The sequence below is a fragment of the Pogona vitticeps genome, chromosome 2 (assembly GCF_051106095.1).
Source record: "Pogona vitticeps strain Pit_001003342236 chromosome 2, PviZW2.1, whole genome shotgun sequence".
Classification (NCBI taxonomy): domain Eukaryota; kingdom Metazoa; phylum Chordata; class Lepidosauria; order Squamata; family Agamidae; genus Pogona; species Pogona vitticeps.
In genome coordinates this window covers 68,324,485-68,345,881 of record NC_135784.1, presented here as the reverse complement: position 1 = coordinate 68,345,881, position 21,397 = coordinate 68,324,485, and the positions used below count along the sequence as shown (strand labels likewise).

The following is a 21,397-nucleotide window of genomic DNA, read 5'->3' as shown; positions in this document are numbered from 1 at the left end:
ACAAACAAAATACTCATCTTAGAAATGGGAAACACAAGCAATACTAAAAACACAGTTAAAGCAGTGATGCATAACAAACCATCTAAAATGATCACGCTCAGGCAGCCAGTCATTGAGGGAAGGTCTGCCTGAAGAGAAAGGTCTTCACTTACTTGCAGGACAACAAAGATGGGGCTAGTCTAGCCTCCCGTGGGAGGGAGTTCCAAAGTCTTGGGGAAGTGACTGGGATGGACCACTCCTGTGTCCCCATCAAACACACTGTGAAGGTGGTGGGATCAAGAGAAAGTCCTCCTCTGATGATCTTAGTACCCAAGCAGGTTCATCATGGAAGACATGGTCTTTGAGGTAGCTTGGGCCCAAGCCGTTTGGGGTTTTATAGATTAAAAACAGCACGTTGAATTGTGCCTGGAAACAGATCGGCAGCCAGAGGAGCTGTTGTAACAGGGAGTTTCTGTGGTCCCTGTAGCCTGCCCCAGTCAGCAGTCTGGCTGCTGCTTTTTGGACCCCCTGAAGTTTCCTAACACTTTCGACAGGTAGCCCCGTATAGAGCACATTTCAGTAATCCAGATGGGATGTAATTAAGGCATGTGTCACCATGGCCAGATCAGACCACTCAAGAAATGGCTGCAGCTGGCACACTAGATTTAATTGTGCAAATGCATTGCTGGTCACCGTGGTAACCTAAGCATCTAGGCAAGAACACCTCCAAGCTGCACACCTATGTTTTCAGAGAAAGTGTAACTCCACCCAGTACAGGTTGTATCCTTGTTCCTTGATCTGCCTATTGATTGACCAGAAGTACCTCTGTCTTGTCTGGATTACATGTCAGTTTATTCATGCTCAACCAGTCTATTACTGATGCCAAGCACTGATCTAGAATTGGGTGTCATCCACGTACTGATGACACCTGAACCACAAAACTCTCGACAATCTCCCAGCGGTTTCATGTAGATGTTAAATAACATAGGAGACAAAACCAAACAAACCTTAAGGGACCCCACAGGCCAGCAGCTACGGTGTCAACTATCCTGTATAATATTGTGTATGATATTGTGTATGATATTGTCATATAGTTTCAAAGTTTTCTTATGACTCACAAATATAATTTTTAAAATCCACAAAAATCAGAAATGTGTTCTTATGCCAGTTTCATTTCTTGGGAATCAGTTTCAACCCCTTTCTCTTCCCTTCCTGAATAGAGTTGAGACAGCAGGCCATCAGTTCCCTGATTTCTGTGGAGGTATCTAGCTAAGCTTGATACCAAAGCAGGCACCTCCATATTCTCTTAGTGGAGTCCAAGATGAAGTGCATATTGAGTGATTTTACGTGGAAAAAGGTTTTACTTCTTGGTCACAGCACATCACAAATAGCTCTATCCTTTCACACCAGGGCAGGCTTGTCGAAAAGCGGAAACTCTGCTTATGACACTGCGTAGATGTGGCAGTTAAGATGACTGTCAACATTACAAAGAAGTGAGGGTTTTCCCTATTCTGTTCTAATAACTTCTAAACCTTCAAAGGTTCATACAAGTATTTCCACATGTTTGTTGCTGTGCAATATCCTTCTACCATTTGAAGTAACTGTATGGAACAGTAAAGCTAGTAATGTAGCAAGGGGATTGCTTTATAAGACAACCCCTCTGCAATATTATGTATAGAAATAATACAGTCAGGGATCTCTGCTCAGTGGTAGAAAATGTACCTGTTGAATAATTGCAGTTGGGGAATGTTCTGTTATTGTCATATACCGCGGAATCCCTATATGTTTGCTGGTCTGATTTTTAAACCCATAAAATTCTTGTGAAACCTAAAAATAAAACATTCATCAGGGATATTTCCTTTGCACTTTCATATACAAATTGGCATAAGAAAGTTTAACAGACTGACTTCTTCCCGTACATGTTATTTCACCTCAGAAGGATTTGCTGTCTTCATTCATGGATTTTGAATATCAGTAGTCTGTGAATTGAGTTGGTTGAACTTTTATAAAATAGTAAATTAATCCAGCTCTAAGATGTCCATGCAGCAGATAAATTTAGAGTGAGAGGCCCCTTAATGTATAACATAATGTTTTAAAGATTTTTGCAAGCTATCCATATTTTCTTTCAAACCATTTTTTTTGTGAAACTTCTTAACACACTTTCATTCCTTGTCTCAAGCAGCAACAGCTTTGCATATTTTCTTTGAAGATTTTGAAAATACAAAGATAAATGATGACTAATGTGTACCATCTGCCTAGGGAAATAAAGATTTCTAACTGAGAACTTAGTTTCTACTAAGCTGATTTGCTTCAGAGAAGAGAGCAAACCCATTCCTTTGCTATGAAAATGAGGTCTTAAAATCTTTTGACGATTTTTTAAGGAGCAGGATAGGCACTTGGATAACAACAGTAACTTTATACATCTGGGTCAGTAGCATCTTGCGCCTTGGACTGGTACAAAAATACAGAGAAGGGGACAATACCGTCTGAGTGCGAATCCAGGAGAGATGTCTCCAGGAAAACCTGTTTCCATCAACAGAATTGGAAGGATATGATCTCCATTGCAGCCCTTTGAGCATCCCAACATTTGACGCAGGAAGAACAGGAAAATGTGTCTTTTCCGTGGTGCCCTGTCAAACATTTATGAGGTTTATCCAAAGGGTTTCGCCTTGGGGTTTATCTTAACAGATGGTGTTACAGATCTTAGAGGGAGTATAATACAGTATTCCTCAGGCTACCCCCAGATTATAGTTAGGCTGCTACCACAGACTGATCCTCAGGACCCTAGTCTGATAAATGATATGCTCCTTCCCTCACGTACTATAGGTCTTACAAATTGACTGCATAAAAAAAATCCCTCCTTTCAGCTTAGCTCGAGAATTCTTCTTTTTTATTTGGTCTCTTCAAAACAAAACCTGGACTGTCCTATGAAAATGGTAGCTTTGAAATTTAAGGAAGGAACCCACACACCCCAAAGGATTTTGGTGAGGCATGAAAAAAAAATTGAGCTGCTTCCCCCCCCCCCCCATAAATAAGAAAGACTCTACAATCTTTATTGCAAAGCAAAATATAAGATTTGGCCTATTCAGACTATCTGGCCTAGTGCCAGATCCCTGGCTATTCTGATGTTGAGCTACATCAGAATAGAGTGGTTTGTCAGATTATTGTGCATAAGATCTTCAAGTACTGCTAGTCTTCATGGAGGTTGTTGAAGATAGGGAATGGCAGATTGCTTGGTGGATTAGTTGGCCAAGCCGGTTTAAAAGTGCTTAATCAGAAATTGTGGCTGAAATCCAGTAAGTAGTAAGATGCTAGAGTAGGTTCATTGACTCAGTGGAGCTTACAGAGTAGACTTACTGAGTTCCCACTGAGTTAATTTCAGCCTACTCTAGTTGTGACTAATGCCTGGATTTCAGCCTGCTTTTGTCACAGTGGGGTGGCCTCAGAAGTAGAGTATACTATTCGAGGGGTAATAAGCTTGCCCTCATTAAAATCCAAACATGAAAAAACTAAATCCAGAAAGAGAAAGAGAACTTATTTCAATTATCGTTGTAAGTACATTTTAAACATGGGCTGTGATTTTTAGATCATTTTTTCCAGAAGTGTGAAACCTGAATACAATATATTAGTATTAAGGGTACATCTTACTGCAGAGTCTGCATCATAAAGAAGAGGAGTTGCAAGCAAAGTTGCTCCTTTAACCCTTTATGCAGCCCTCACTACTTCTAATAAAGCTGCAAATAAAACACTTTCTAGCTGCCCTGTTGTTTGCCACTTGGTTCTAAAGGAAGTTTGCCACGTGGTTCCTGACCTTGGGTTGTCCGATGTTCTTGGACTGCAACTCCCAGAAGCCTTCAGCACTAACTGTACTGGCCAGGATTTCTGAGAGTTGTTATCCAGGAACATCTGAGGACCCAAGTTTGGGAACCACTGCTTTACATATACTGTCTGAAATCCTGTTGCACACCTCATCAGTAAATTGCTGCTAGTTAAAAGCAATTTTAGGATGCACATGACTGGTACACAATGCGACAGAATCACATGCACCCCGGAATTGCCAAAGGACACCCTTTTAATATGCAGTGATTTGTTGCTGTTGCTGATGTTCACACATAAATGGTTGTACAGTAATTGAAAGATGTCTGTCTGGGAGAGAGTGGTAAGATGCGATGCTAATATTCAGAAATCCTAATTCAATGGAGTCATATGATGATGCATCATTAAAAGTATGAATGCCATATTTATGAATGTCATAACTGAAGGTCTTATAATCCAGCATATCTATCACTGTACAGTATATGCTGGAGTATAAGACCTGCATATGTTACAATATTGGTTAAAGTCTTCCGTGTCTACAGATCGATGCACAAGACAAAGGTTAATGTACTATTACATAAAACTCAGGGCTGTTCTTGCAATCATACAGTATTCTGCTGATAACTTCCTTATGTATCAGTGGACAAAAGGGAAAGTGATGTACGGTAGTAGTGTTAGAATTCTAAAGGAAGTTGCTGAAATACTTGTGTTAACTGCACTGGATTAAACGGCTTTAAGTATTTAGATAAAATAAAGGGATGCAGATCTGTGTTTTTGGACCACAAGCCCTCCAAATTCCAAAGGAAGCTGTGTCTGCCTTTTTGATGCTGGAAACTGGCCCAGTGACAGAAATCCAGTAGTAAGTCACAACTAGAGTATCTCCATTGAATTGATGGTGGTTTGGTGAGCAAACATTTTTGTTTGATTCAATAGGCATATTCTGTTTGTGACTTACTACTGGATTTCAGCCCTTGAGTGGTGAGTAAGGTAATATAAGTGGACATTATTGTTTTATTAGAGATTTTTTGATGTTTTACACATTCAGAGACATGCAAATGTTTTAAATAAAGAAAAAAAAATAAAGACACAATATCTGTTTACATTTGAATCATTAATGATGATCCTTGTCTTTTACAGGAAAAAGTAGAATATGCCTTCCTGATAATTTTTACAATTGAAACATTTTTGAAAATAATAGCATATGGATTATTATTACATCCCAATGCATATGTTAGAAATGGATGGAATTTACTGGATTTTGTAATAGTAATTGTAGGGTAAGTCTATTTTCCAAGCTATTAAAAAGCTAAAAGTGTTTCTATGTTGTATGTACTAAATGAATGAAGCAATTGATAATTCCTCTCGGTTTTGCTGTCATTGAGTCTTGTGAAATGTTTACTTGATTTGCTCACAGAAACGCCTCCACTCACGTACAAATCCTTTGCAATTGTTTTCTCACAGCCAACAAGTGTTTAAAGCTTGTTCTTGGTGTTAATGTTATTCATGACACAAAAGCGATATCTGTGTAGAAAGCCATGTGTATGTGTGTGTCATGTCAGTTATGAAACACACAACCCAGTTTTGCCCACAGAGAACATATGGTTTGGCCACTGTTCATCTGAGCATCCACGAGGCCCTCGTACAGCCATTTGGCTATGAGAAAAAGGCAGTCTTCACCAGAATTTCCCTCTCCTCAGAGCTGTTAGGATTTGAGAATACACTGTTAGGATTTTCCCAGTGTTAGATTCAGCAAGAAGAGAAGGACATGAGACTGCATACTGATTGCTCTCTTTGGGAGGAAAATGAGCCTAGAGGTTTCCTCAACGTTCTGTGACAAGTAGGACAAGCACTTATGACCAAGCAGTCCGGTTGAGTACAATTAAAGGTGGTAAAAGAAGGTGAAATATGTTCAGAATCAAAATAAACTGATTTGGTTCCCAACAACTAATGTTTCATACATTCATAAAAATATGTGATGCGTTCCGGAACATATTGAGTTACTTTTTTTGTGGGAAGCTATCATAGTGCAAAATGATTTGAATCTGCTATTTAGTAAAATATATATGACAACTTCAATGCATTTTGGCAGACTCTTCAAGTCATTGATGTCTTAAGAGGTGAACTTTGCTTATATAAGAATGGTTTACATAAAAGTGATGTTAATTCTATTATGGTATACTGTAGTCCCATGGACATATGTTTGCTTGTAGATCTCTCTCTCTCTCTCTCTCTCTCTCTCTCTCTTTCTCTCTCTCTCTCTCTCAGCAGTTGGGTAATGGTAGTTTAACTAATACAATTGTGAAGTTTGATATTTATTTGTGAGGGTTTTTTTTCCATTTCTGTACCATCGCATTAGTGTTGCCATTCTCTGGGCGGTTCACAATATATACAATAAAATCCTAGATCAAAACACTATAAAACACTATCTAATAAATACAAAAGTACAGTAAAATACAACAAACCCTGTGTCTAGCTAAAAACTACTTTTAAATAAAAATACACAGATTGAAACCATTTGAACATCTTAGCACAATATTTACATTGCAGAAGGCAGCTTTATGTGATTTAGTCTTCATTAGCTTCCTCAAAATAGAGAGGGATGGTACCTGGCAAACCACTGTAGGAAGCTTGCTCCAGAGGGAAGGGCCTGTTGGTTCTTTTGGCTTCCATAGGTGTTACAGTTCTTACCATTAAGAATTGCTGTTTTGTAGGAGAGACATTACACCAGATATTTATTTATTTATTGGATTTCTATCCCGTCCATCTAGACCAAAGGTATTGAGATCCTAAGCAGTTAAGACTTTACAGGTCATGCCCAGAATTGGACATGGAAACTAACAGGGAACCAATGAATGCATGCCAGGACTTGGGATATGTGTTCATATCTGTTGATGTCTGGTAGGCACACACTGGAAGTAGTCTTGCTCTAGTTCTAACTAATTATGCTGGGCAGTTTCAGAAACTGTAGTAGAAACTTTTTGCTTTATTAATTCCCTTTAATAAATTATTTACATAAATACATATTTCATATTAGTTTTTTCCCCAAACCTAACAATAATATGTTTTTGAAACATTTTATGGTTTTCTCACTAAAGTGGAAGATGCTCACATATTTTATTTCTTGTTCACCAGATTGTTTAGTGTAATTTTGGAACAATTAACCAAAGAAGCAGAAGGGGGAAGCCATTCAGGTGGAAAACCAGGTGGTTTTGATGTAAAAGCCCTAAGAGCCTTTCGTGTGTTGCGACCTCTCCGGCTTGTATCAGGAGTGCCCAGTAAGTTGTTCTCTATTTAATTGTTTTGTGGCATGATTGAATATAAAGTTTTGTGGCATAGAACAGGTCCCCCCTCCTTGAAAAGAAACATGGACATCAGTTGATTCTGGAAAATGAAATTATGCAGGAGAGGTACCCTTTCCCATCTGATGCTTTAGGTAAATGGCTTTAGCATGCTACTAATTTCAAGTTGAATAAGGATCTGCCTGACCATTGTCAATTGGGACTGCTTGTGTCCTCCTTATGGGCTCTTGAGATATGTGGTTTGCCACTCTTTGTGTATCTGGGCTAAACAGTTTTAGCAGTTTGACTCCACTTCAACAGTCATGGCTCCATCTGGCCCAGAGGAAGACAGGAGTATAGGGCAAATGTCACTACATATGTATGTTTATTTAGTATACACTGGAAACCAAACCGGGGAGAGCAGAGGGTTAACGAGGCTGGAGTCTCTGACTCCAAAGGGGGGGGGAGGGATTAGTTTAGCGGAAGGATTTTTTCTTTTTTCTTTTCCTTTGGGTTTTTCCTTTTTTTTCTGTTCTTTTCTTCTTCTTGCTCTGTGTTTGTTTTTTGGATGTTGATGCTTTAGTTGAATTTAAATAAATAAATAAATAAATAAATAAATAAATAAATAAATAAATAAATAAATAAATAAATAAATAAATAAATAAATAAATAAATAAATAAATAAATAAATAAATAAATAAATAAAGCAGTCATGGCTCCATCTGTAGAATCCTGGGATTTTCTGTGTGGGTAATTACTTAGAATTCTGTGTTGTAGTTCAGAAGAGTGCACTACAGCTCTCTGAGAGGTCTCCGTTTCCCTAGGATAGAGCCACATCAGTAAAAGTGGAATCAGACAACTATAATTGTATAGTGTAGATACACCATGTGTGGACAGAATGTGGACAACTGCATACTTAATGATATACCTCATCATAACTTAAGCTCACTAAGTAGTAAAGGAATAAGCATTTAATGGTCTTATCTCTGATCAATAAATTAGAAGTGCCAGACTAAACCTTATCATAAAAATGTAGCTGCCTCTCATATACATGTTTATAATTTCTCTTCGTTAGTCCTCTAAAACTTACAGGTTACATAGCTTTAGAAGTGCTTCATGGTTCGTTCCCCACATCATTGACTATCACTGTTAGACTGTGTGCAAATAACAGATGTCCTGACATTTCTCTTACCAAGCAGGATAGGGTGAGGTGAACACAGTACACTGCCTCTGCATGGCAAGGGATGATCAGTAACAACAGACAATTCCTCATGTTTTGTACTATTTCCATAAAGGAATGCCCTTTCACCCTCCCTCTCTGAAGCAAACTAACAGTGCACAAACCATTTCTATAGATGTTAGAGTCTGGAGAATGGAAATTGGACTGCAGAACCCAGGAAGGCTGCTGAAACAAGCAGTTCAACAAAATAACAAGTGGATTTGTATATAATCCTTTCTGTTCTCTTGCCATTCATTGCTGTCTTTTTCTGAGGATGTTTTGGATTGAATGAATCCTCTCTGTTTCTCATCTCTGGCTTTTAACATTTGATCCAGGAGCAAGGTCATAATGCTGTGTTTATTAGACCATAATCTGTTGCCATGGAAATGATAGTAATTGGTACAGATTTAGCAAAATTACTTCAATGGAAGATAAAGCCTTTGTGGGAAATATGCCATGAATGGGGAGAAAGCCTTTTGGTCACATGCAGAATATTCGGTGCCAACAGACTAATTATGAGAAAGGGCTTCTTGAATCCAAGTGAGAACTGGTGTTTTTAAAAGCAATCAAAAATAAATACAAAGGTACAAGATAAGCAAAAGATTTTTGCTTGTTTGATTGTTCAGTGCCAGGTTATTGTGTTCCAAGACATTTGTACATACTGTCATAGATGGAAAAAATTATTTTCTTTGGCTGCAACTCTCAGCGTATTGCAGTAGGCACATTGGTTGGCATAGTCTGGTTGTTGAACTCCATCTGCCCTCCCCCCACATTTACTTATGGCACATAAAAACTATTTCCCATTATGCCTACAATTTTTTAGACTGGGGTCAAATGCCAGCAGTATTGTCTTGGATAGCACATTAGACCAAAGTCTGAATAAGAGTAACACATCTTTATATATATGCCCAGAGTATTCCAAAACTCTTTCTGGGAAGTGTAGGATTTCATGCTAAAAATATATTATGAACTTCCACGTGCCCTCTTATATTAGCCATTTGTAATTATATGCCTGTATGAGCATCTCAGATACTCAGTGTGGTGTAGCAGATAGAGTGATGAACTTGGCCTCAAGCATATAACATGAGCATCTCAGAGTAAGTACAGTGGTGCCTCGCTTAACGAGTGCCTCACTCAACGATGAATTCGCATAACGATGGCCTTTGCTGGAAATTTTGCCGCCTCACCTAACGATGTTTCCTATGGGGGATTTTCGCATAACGATGTTTGGGACCTTGCTTCACTTAACGATGACAGTTTTAGGTCCCCTGTTTCGCTTAACTTTTTTTTTGACAGCCCTGTTTTCGCTATTTTAAAAACATTCTAAAATCCTTAAAAATGTTTAGAATGCTTGGAATCGTTAGTGCACCTAATAAAACCTTTGTTAAAGTAATTTGGCTTCATTCTGAGTTTTTTTGAATTTTTGGTGATTTTTTTTTTCACCATTGAAATGTATTGAATAGGCTCCTATTGGAACGGATTAACCGGTTTTCAATGCATTCCTATGGGAAATGGCGTTTTGCTTAACGATGTTTTCACATAATGATGTATTTAATGGAACCAATTAACATCGTTATGCGAGGCACCACTTATATCTCTCTTGTGGTTTGTTTGTTTTTTTTGTGTGTGTGTGTTTTACAGGTTTACAGGTTGTCCTGAACTCCATTATAAAAGCCATGGTTCCTTTGCTACATATTGCCCTTTTGGTATTATTTGTGATCATAATCTATGCTATTATAGGATTGGAACTTTTTATTGGAAAAATGCACAAATCATGTTACTTTGATGATACAGGTGAGTAAAATAGCTGTTGTTTGAAACTGCAAACAAAAACAGAAGACTCCTCCCCCCAAAAAACCCCAAAACATACCTGAACCCCCAAATATAAGAAATTTGTAAATTTTATTTCTCATGATAAGCAACGCTTACTTCAAAATGACTCAGTCCTGGTTCATATATTACACAGACTGAAGGGAGGCTAAAATGCTGGTAGGTTGCTGGAAACTGCACAGTGGGACTCACAGATTATAAATTTCTAGAGAAGGCTGTTATTTGATTGTATGATGCCAGTGTGTTATATTTATTTTCTTAAGGCCATTTCATACCGAGATTGTTTCCCTTGTGATTATGGAGAAGAAACAGAGTTGTTGCCTATGAAATCAAAGAAGAAAAGAAAAGAAAGAATACCAGGGCCCTGCCCCATAGGAACTGCTGATGTGATTTTACCATATAATTCAGTGGGTATTAATCTTTGCACCTGTCAGGATATACTGAAACATATGCAACATCAACATCAGTAGCTTCTGAATTTTCCACATCTGCCGCAGTCATGGCAAGATGGTGATTTCTATAGCTAGTCTTGCTTGAACGTTCCCTAAAGTGACTATTGGCATTTAGGCGCCCAATGAAAGGTCATGGGCATTTCAACATAGTGACAACTGGTTCTGTGAACCAAACTTCAGAGTCTCTCAGGCTAGTCATGAATCTTCAATCACTGCAAATATGTGACCTCTCTGTTTGTCTGTGCAACTAAATCACGTTTGACCCCTTTTTAGAGATATTAGCTGAAGAAGATCCTGCACCTTGTGCATTCTCAGGGAGTGGACGTCAGTGTCCCATTAATGGCACTGAATGTAAAGGCGGCTGGCCTGGACCAAACGGAGGCATAACCAACTTTGATAATTTTGGCTATGCAATGTTAACTGTGTTCCAGTGTATAACCATGGAAGGATGGACTGATGTGCTATATTGGGTAAGTAACTGGTCACACTTTTTTGTGTATTTGGAAATATGCTTCTGCTTGTCAAGGACATGAAATAGTCTAACAGTCTTAAATCTTCATCAGCCAACACAAACCTATTCAACTTCCAGGTGCACATTTACTTTGGATTCTGCAGGTTAAAAAGTCACGCTGAAGTGTGTTCTCTGTATATTTATTTTACAGTTATTTATCAGTATGTTCTCAAATGGATTTATATTTTGTGAGTTTGCGGCTTATGACAGACATGCAGCTTAAGCATAATCAAAAGGAATGGTTAAATTACTTTCTACTTTGACTGTTGTGTAAAAGAACAATGAATTGTCCTGATTTTCTAGAATTGCTTGCTATTAATTTGGTGCTCATTAACAGTGATAATTTAAATTATGCCCACATGCTTTTAATGCTGGATGTTAGGTGTTATGCCTCATAGCAGCACAGGAATTCTCCTTGCTTATATCATTATTATTCAGTTGCGCCTTTTGACAATCCCTGTCCATTGAACACAGTCCATTGGAAACAGTGAGATTAAAAAAAAAATACACTCGGGAAGACCAAAATCTGTTGGTGTCTTCAAAAGCCTTTGAACCTTGTTAATTAGTCATGGAGATCAAGGGCATCATTAGCTCCACTTTTCAGACAGGTTCTTTAGCCTTCTTTAGCCTTCCAGCATGAGTACAGAACATGTGACTCTCTAGATGTTTGCTGCACTACAATCCCATCATCCCTTGCTCAGTCATTCTGGGTGTGTGTCATGGGAAATGTGCATCAGCGACATATGGAGAACCATATATTCACCGTTCTATACTGATTAGTCCAATAATTACAAACCTGGGTCAGAGTTTGTGGAAAATATTAATGGCCCAAGTCTAAACACATTTATGCAAAAGTATGTCTCAGTGTATACAATCAAGCTTGTTTTCTAATTGCGTTTGTTTAGGTTGCAATATAAATCTTTTTTCAAATGCATGAACTCCTGTCTAGAATTTCAGGTATATGTGCCAGTATACAAGATTGGCAGGCAGTGTGGCAGGCAGTGTGCTGGAGACAAACTAAATGCAGGGGGGAAAACATACACTGTTCTGTTATCAAAAAGTGTCATTCACAGTTGTGGTTGATAACAAATGCATCATTCTGTTCCTTTGTAGAGTATATCTCCAGAGCGAAAGAATTGGAAACCAGCAAACAGCCAAAAAGCACATCAGAAAATAATTTATTGCTTACATGTTAAAAGCAGGCAGCCATGGATGTTCCATGATATGTCTGGTTGGGTGACAAAGAAAGTGTGGGTGAATGCCATCTTCAAAAATTATCCTCAGGGATAATGAAGGAAAGGGACTGGATTACTAACTATATAATAGTTTGGAACTCAGGGGACCAAACACTAGAAACTAGAGGTGTGGAGATTTGTGAAGGTTTTTCGGACTACGACTCCCAGAATTCCCCAGACAACGATGGCAAAACTGAAGATTTCAAAGACAATTTTACATATTTTGATTTAAAATATTTGAAAGGCAACATGTTGCTTGTAAAGTGGTGACATGTCCAAATTAATTCTTATAAAGTTATCACTGTAAAATGGAGATATAACCTTTAAAGGAGTTACGGGATGACAAACATACTATAAATAGTACATAGAAGTAAATCTACAAGCAGAAATATGGGTTGAAACATGATGTCATGTTCAGATCCCTGAAGGCACGAAGTTTACAGAATTAAGTCAGTATCTGTTTGTTAGTTACATAAAGATTGGATCACAAGTTTCAAGACAGGAACAGCTGGAGATAGCACATCCAGAGGCAGCAGTAAATTTCAAGCCCTTTCTTGAAAAAGACATAACTCTCTGTGTTGTGCTGTATTGTATTTTATGGTACTTGTCATCAGTTCTGGACAGGCAGTAGATGTTGGAGATAACCTTGTCCACACAACTGATAAGAAACCAGGCTCTTTCCAGGCAGAAATATTTTTAAGGAGGATCTGCAAGATTACAGGGTGGTTTATTTCTGGGCAATCAGTGCATGGAGGGTGAAGCTCAAGCACACCCTTTATGAGAGGTAACATCTACAGATTATACTTACTCTTAATAAATACACTGTAGCTTGGCATGACCCATAGTTTGAGCATCTGAAGCACTATGTAAGTGGCATATGAGTTTGGCAGACAACATACCATGCATACATATTTCAGTTTCTGAGAAATTCAAATCTTTTTCAGTGCCACTGGCAAAAATTTTCAGCAAGAGTTTTTGCCATGGACACCAAAATATAATATAACAGGCAACAGCTTGTTAATGTATGGAAACTTAGCAAGTTCTTCTTTATAGGAACAAGTCTTGTGGCCATGAAACCCCTGTGGCAATATCATAGATTTTCTGGCTGTTCTGGAGGCCACCCATGTTTCCGTTTATTTTTGTCATGTCAAAGTGCAATGGCAAAAGCATAAAATACAAATTGTAAGGATGGCACAAGATGGAGTCTTCATGTTTGTGAGGTGGCAGAATGAGGTTAATGCATGAGTTGCAGCCCTCTCCACAGATACAGATGCCGATGTTAAGCTAATTTCCAGGCAAGGAGCTGAGTCCAAACCAATCAAATGCCCATGGATAATCCTAAGTAACCAATCCTAGTGGTGAGCAGGCTCAGGTTTGTGAGATAAACTTTGCTGATTAGTAGAACACCCCGTCCACCAGCTGGAGTCTAATGCAAAAGAACTAAATACTGTAACTGTAAGAATTTGTTCTCAGTGTCACAGTGGAATAAAACACAGAAAAATTAAATCCTTCTTTCCCCTTGGGCATAATGCAGCAATATAATTCAGAGCAGGGAAAGTAATTTTGTTCCTGTGATTGCTGAAGAACTGAGAGTAAAAAATATTTGCTCCTCTATTGTAAATCATCCAGTTTCCTACTAAGAGATCTGTTTACTCTCATGCAGTTGTTACTTATCTTTTCCTAAGATGTGCTACTCCCACATTATTTGTGATTGCATCACAAATTGTGACATTGACGTAAAAAGTGATATTGATGTTGAAAATAGCATCCAAGCTCATTTTCTAGGGTGTGTGCCACCCACATCATGTTTGTTACCCTGTGCGCAGTTATCTAGTGTGAGTGCCTGCTTTTAACATGCCATAGCCAGTACAAGTGTTTGAAAATGATAGTATCACTGCACAGTTTTAACATATGCAGTATTGGTTGTTGTGGGTTTTTCAGGCTCTTAGGCCATGTTCTGAAGGTTGTTCTTCCTAATGTTTCACCAGTCTCTGTGACCGGCATCTTCAGAGGACAGCGCTCTGTGCTCTGGTGTAGTTGGCTTGGGAGAGGAGTATTTATGGCCATGAGATCAGCTTTTGTCCATTTTGGGAGATGGGTGATTGTGGTGATCAGTGTGTTTTTGTTGTGGGTGTATTGTTGTGATGCCAGCCATAGAGAAAGGTGAAACGTTAGGAAGAACAACCTTCAGAACATGGCCTAAGAGCCCAAAAAACCCACAACAACCATTAGATCCCGGCCGTGAAAGCCTTCACGAATACATATGCAGTAGTCTTTGGTGAGTGTGTGATCCTATGTCTTAACAGATGTAGTTATGAACACAGATACTCAATGAATCATACTGAATCAAAAATATTGATTAACTTACAATATCATTTTCACTTTTTTCCTTATTTTGGTTTTTGTTGACTGGAAGACATTTGCTGGACTTAGTGCCAAATATTTGGGTGACATGCTCCCACCGATAGGCAGAACTATTGTTTTTGGGAAAATTTATAGCTGCTGATTGCACATATGGGAATGCTTGTTTATTACTCATGAGTGTCACAGGGCTAAGCATATTTGAAAAAAAAAAAGAGAAATTGCTGTGATTTCTCAAGGATGGTTTCAAGTAGCATCTCCTAGTCAAAGTGGTGGAAGGACAGCACAAATGCTATGTGTTTGGGCAAGCAAGAGGGACTTCATTATTATTCCCCATGTGGTGTTCAGTCCTAAAGTAGTTTCTGCCACCCATGGAAACAAACAATAACTACTCACTGTGTTTACATAGTCAGCAACAAAAACAATTTGCACTGTTGCTGTTCTTGTCTTCTGCTGTGGATGCAGGTATGAAATGCCTGTCCCGTGATGTGTATGAGTGATAGGAGAGGTCTTTTTGGACGACAGCTCCTGGAGTTGTCCAGGGATTTGAGGAGTTACAATCCAGGAGAGGAGCTTTTCAGAGCTTTGAATATATTTCTGTATGCCCATCATACTGCACATGGCTGTAAGCCAGGTTTCTCTGCCTCAGGACTGGTGGATGTGTTTAATTCCTAGTACAAAATTGTTGCTAAGTGCATTATTGTACTATAGAACATTCTCATTGATTTAAAAAGTCTGCTTCTATTGGAACTAATGTTTGAATATGTTCCATTGTCCCTACGAGTATTATTTTATTGTTTACCACAGTATGGATGGGCAACAGTTTATTGTAAGTAAATAAGGAAAATGCTAAAGTTTTCTTTGGGCCCTGGGCTTCCGAGTCTGAGAGAAATAGTAGGTTTTGCCCTGCTTTACTCATTCCACAGATGTTGCCCTATTGACTCTGATCCCTAGAAGAATTTAATAGATGTAGTTAAGAATGAAGGCTGCTTTCACAAACGTGGTACACAGAGTGGCAAAGCCTCTATGTACACAGGACAACTAAAATGGTAATACTGAAATAACAGCATACAGACTGAATTAAACTGGTTCAACAAAATTTTGAAATCTAAGAAGTGCTGTAAAGTTCCATATTCACATTCTAAATAAATTAAAACGAATGTATGCCTGTCATGTGATTCAGTTAAGACTTGGGATGTGAGGTGACAAAATGAGCCATCTGATATTTTCTGGCGTCAATAATTCTGAAGGATAATAATATCATAACTGAAACCTATCAACAGCATGCAGTGCTTTTAAGAATTTAAGTGTAAGTTATTTAGATTCAGTTTCATAACCGAAAGACTAAAGAAAATCTTTCTTATCTTGATCCTCAGCACAGTTCACTGGATAATTCTTCCACACAAGCCCCACTGGCATGAATGAGAAAGGGTGAAAGAGCATTTCCTTCAGTGAAAGTAAATTTAAGGGTGAATTTATTCCCATTGCTGTTTATAAGAGATGTTTCTTGATGGCCTGCCTGAAATCCTGAACATGAAAGAAATGTTCATAATCTTATGTGTAACAGAAGCAGAGAGAAAGAGGGGAAGTGAGACTGCTATAGATACCTTAGTTGCATTCGGACATGCAGAAATATAACCAGAGGTGAAGTATAAATATTCAGTGGTCCCAAGCTTAATCCCAGATAGTGCTGAAGTGTGTTGATTAAATGCCAGTGTTTCAAATGAACAGCGTAGCAAGCTGAGCCTATCTGGAGGGAGGTGATCTTAAACTGCTTTACAAAGAAGCACCTACCACAACAAAACAGAACGTTGTCTACTCTAACTGATTCCTTATCTCTTCAATTCATGAGACACATAAAAATGATCAAGCATCTCAGAAGTGAAACAGTGCTCTCTTATAAGAAGTCAGTATACATCTTCTTAATTATGTGCTGTGTCAGTAAGTCATGGGTCAAATTATAATTGGTGTAATACTATGCACTAGAGAGTTCTGACTGTTGAAAAATGTTTGGATATTAAAGACATGCCAAACTAGAAGATTTCAGAGCCACCGAGGAAGGGACATTCCACAATACAGACTCACCCTGTTGATTAATGGATGTCAGCAATAAAACCTGGTGGAATAGCCTAAGATTTAGAAGGCTGAATCTTCCTTCATTGAATAAAACCTCCATCCTCTTCAGAAAACTATAGCAAGTTGAGAAACTCTACATAAAATTCTAACCATTGTCTTAAAATATTTGCAATGTATATAGGAAATAATTCCTTTCAGAACTATTATCTGTGGTATAATGCTCATTCCCAGTTTTAAGCTTACGCCACAGGATAAAAGATACATCAACCATTTGTTTCCTAAAATTTAACATTACCATTTGTGAGAGATTGCTAGAGATTAAAATTCCAAATATTTTAGTGAAAGTAAAGAGCCAAAGCAGGACTGCGGTTAAAACATTAAGCAGACCAAAATCATGACTTCAGAAAAGCTACAGAGCTTTAACATTGAAAATGAAGAAACTGAAACACAGTAGGATCCCCAGTATCTATAGTGGATTGATTCCAAGCCCCCAACACATAAGAAATGCTGAAAACCTGCAAATAACCTCTATATTGTCTCTGGCTCCCTCTAGCGGCCAGTTCTGGTAAATACATTGTGGAAATATATCTTTTTTTCTTTTAACATTTTGAATATTTTCAGACAGCAGATAATTGAAACTGTGGATAACAATCCTATGGATATAGTGGTCTGACTGTAGTGAGGGCTTTTGTATATCTTGGTTCAACTATCAGTCCAAGTGGAGACTGCAACCAAGAAATAAGATGATGACTAATGACTTGGAAGGATAGCAATGAAAGAACTAGAAAATAGCATCTAGTGTAAGATTGTGTCACTGGAGATGAAGACAAAGATCATTGACACTCTTGTATTTCTGTATGGGTGTGGAAACTGGAAACTGACAGGAAAGAAAATGGCTTGTTTGAGATATGGTGCTAGAGGAGAAATTTGCGAGTATCCTGGACTACCAAAACAAAATGAACAAGTGGGTCCTGGAGCAACTCAAACCTGTAGGCAAAAATGATGACACTGAGTCTACCCTACTTTGGGCACATCATGAGTAGGCAGGATTCTCTGGAAAAGACTATAATGCTGGGGAAAATTGAAGGTTTCAGGAAAAGAAAAAGGCCAGATATAACATGGATTGACTCCCTAAATGAAGCCACACACTTGAGTTTGCAAGGGTTGAGCAGGGCCATCGACAACTGGACATTTTGGAGATTTCTCATTCATAGGATCTTCGTAAGTCAGGGGTGACTTGTTGCCACATAACAACAGTAGTATTCCAGATACGCAGTAATATCTGGATACCAGCTAAATTGCCAGTTCGCTAATGCAGAGTATAATGTGTTGTTCCCTATTGGCATTACCTTTGATTTTGAGCAGATTATACGGTAGCCGGACATATCTCAAAAACTGTTAGCTGCCTTTTTTGGTTCCAGAAGAGCAAACTTGGATTCTGAAATAAGCAACAAAATGTCATCTGTATAAAGTTCCATTTTAAGTTTTGTAGAATTGTACGTAAGGGACTCTATACATGGAAATCACCAGATGGGCAATATCGAAATCAGACTGACTATATTCTCTGCAGCCAAAGATGGAGAAGCTCTATACAGTCAGCAAAAACAAGATCTGGAGCTGACTGCGGCTCTGATCATCAGCTTCTCATAGCAAATTCAAGCTTAGACTGAAGAGAGTAGGAAAAACCACTGGGCCACTCAGGTATAATCTAAACCAAATCCCTTTTGAATACACAGTGGAAGTAAAGAACAGATTTAAGGAACTAGATTTGGTGGACAGAGTGCCTGAAGAACTTTGGACAGAGGCTCGTAACATTGTCCAGGAGGCAGCAACAAAAACCATCCCAAAGAAAAGGAAATGCAAGAAAGCAAAATGGCTGTCCAACGAGGCCTTAGAAATAACAGAGAGGAGAAGGGAAGCAAAATGCAAGGGAGATAGGGAAAGTTACAGAAAATTGAATGCAGACCTCCAAAGAATAGCAAGGAGAAACAAGAGGGTCTTCTTAAATGAACAATGCGAAGAAATAGAGGAAACTAACAGAAAAGGAAAAACCAGAGATCTGTTCAGGAAAATTGGAGATATTAGAGGAACATTTTGCGCAAAGATGGACATGATAAAGGACAAAAATGAGAGGGACCTAACAGAAGCAGAAGACATCAAGAAGAGGTGGCAAGAATACACAGAGGAATTATATCAAAAAGATTTGGATATCCCGGACAACCCAGACAATGTAGTTGCTGACCTTGAGCCAGACATCCTGGAGAGGGAAGTCAAGTGGGCCCTAGAAAGCCTGGCTAACAACAAGGCCAGTGGAGGTGATGGCATTCCAGTTGAACTATTTAAAATCTTGAAAGATGATGCTGTTAAGGTGCTACATTCAATATGCCAGCAAGTTTGGAAAACCCAACAGTGGCCAGAGGATAGGAAAAGATCAGTCTACATCTCAATCCCAAAGAAAGGCAGTGCCAAAGAATGCTCCAACTACCGTACAATTGCACTCATTTCACATGCTAGCAAGGTTATGCTCAAAATCCTCCAAGGTAGGCTTCAGCAGTATGTGGACCGAGAACTCCCAGAAGTACAAGCTGGATTCCGAAGAGGCAGAGAAACTAGAGACCAAATTGCTAACCTGCGCTGGATTATGGAGAAAGCCAGAGAGTTCCAGAAAAATATCTACTTCTGGTTCATTGACTATGCAAAAGCCTTTGACTGTGTGGACCACAGCAAACTATGGCAAGTTCTTAAAGAAATGGGAGTGCCTGACCACTTTATCTGTCTCCTGAGAAACCTATATGTGGGACAGGAAGCAACAGTTAGAACTGGTCATGGAACAACTGAGTGGTTCAAAATTGGGAAAGGAGTACGACAAGGCTGTATATTGTCCCCCTGCTTATTTAACTTATATGCAGAATACATCATGTGGAAGGCTGGACTGGAGGAATCCCAAGCCAGAATTAAGATTGCCGGAAGAAATATCAACAACCTCCGATATGCAGATGATACTACTCTGATGGCAGAAAGTGAGGAGGAATTAAAGAACCTTGTAATGAGGGTTAAGAGGAGAGTGCAAAAAACGGTCTGAAACTCAACATCAAAAAAACTAAGATCATGGCCACTGGTCCCATCACCTCCTGGGAAATAGAAGGGGAAGATATGGAGGCAGTGTCAGATTTTATCTTCCTTGTCTCCATGATCACTGCAGATGGAGACAGCAGCCACGAAATTAAAAGACGCCTGCTTCTTGGGAGGAAAGCGATGACAAATCTTGACAGCATCTTAAAAAGCAGAGACATCACCTTGCCAACAAAAGTCCGCATAGTCAAAGCTATGGTTTTTCCTGTTGTGATGTATGGAAGTGAGAGCTGGACCATAAAGAAAGCAGACCGCCGAAGAATGGATGCCTTTGAATTGTGGTGCTGGAGGAGGCTCTTGAGAATCCCCTGGACTGCAAGGAGAACAAACCTATTAATTTTGAAGGAAATCAACCCTGAGTGCTCACTGGAAGGACAGATCCTGAAACTGAGGCTCCAGTACTTTGGCCATCTCATGAGAAGAGAAGACTCCTTGGAAAAGACCTTGATGTTAGGAAAGTGCGACGGCAAGAGAAGAAGGGGACGACCGAGGATGAGATGGCTGGACAGTGTCTGCGAAGCAACCAACATGAATTTGACACAACTCCGGGAGGCAGTGGAAGATAAGAGGGCCTGGCGTGCTCTGGTCCATGGGGTCACGTAGAGTCGGACATGACAAAACGACTAAACGAAGACGTAGGTAAGGGAGGGTAGATTAAGAAAGGTTATCAGAAAGAACATTACATCCAATGGGACAGGACAAAAATGCTCATAGATATAACCGCTATATGATATTATTCCAAGCTTAGACAAGTTGCTTTTCTGGACAATAGCTTCTTGAAACCCCTACCCAGCATGGCCAATAGCCTTGTTAGCTCAGGGATTCTGGGTGTGGTAGTCCAAAAAAGTAGGCTTTTGAAATGCTGGAAAGATTGTTTGCTGTTCTTTTATTATCAGTCAAGTGGCACACTGAGGCTCTGTCTGTGTCAGAAGAGGTGTTTTTGTTTATTTTAGGTGCTGCATCTGTTTACACTTCAAGACCTGTGCTTCTTGGGAAGAACCTTTGATATAGTTTAATTAATGACTAGTTGGCTGCAGTTGCCAAGTTCAGTAGGCCAGCTGGGTAGCCTGATCTGACTATTGTCTGAAATAGCTTGTCTTTATGCCTTTAGAAACAAATGTCTCTTTTTATTACTTAAGTTTTTTTTATACATGATATAATGTAATAATGTAATATATGTGTGATGGTTAAAGGAACATCTAAGCAGAGCTGATGTCATCACAATACTGGATTAGCATAACTAATTAAGAATGTTAAAAATCAGTGTGATTTCTCTGGGAGTTTTCTGGCTTCAAAAATGCAAAGCTATTTGGAGGATGTGTGATGGGTGACCATTTGTTACTGTTTTGTGAATTATTCCAATTTGTCAAATTAATAATACTTTTTGTTTTGATTTTAGTTTCCTGTAACCAGCTCTACAAACAGGCTGTGGCATTTTGGATTTTTGAAGTTTCTGAACATTTTCCAAAGTTAGCCTCTCATAGGACATGGTATAGTTATCAAACAAT

The 21,397-nt window shown here is 38.9% G+C and overlaps 1 protein-coding gene across 3 annotated transcripts in view; it reads left to right on the top strand.

The window, feature by feature from the left end:
• The window catches only part of CACNA1D (calcium voltage-gated channel subunit alpha1 D), a 293,778-nt gene that overhangs the window by 94,254 nt on the left and 178,127 nt on the right, over positions 1–21,397 (top strand). For all 3 annotated transcript variants that reach the window (XM_078385334.1, XM_072989635.2, XM_078385335.1), the window contains exons 4-7: positions 4,933–5,072; positions 6,928–7,070; positions 9,934–10,086; positions 10,848–11,044. In XM_078385334.1, coding sequence (XP_078241460.1) covers positions 4,933–5,072; positions 6,928–7,070; positions 9,934–10,086; positions 10,848–11,044 — 633 coding nt within the window. The remainder of the gene's footprint in view (positions 1–4,932; positions 5,073–6,927; positions 7,071–9,933; positions 10,087–10,847; positions 11,045–21,397) is intronic.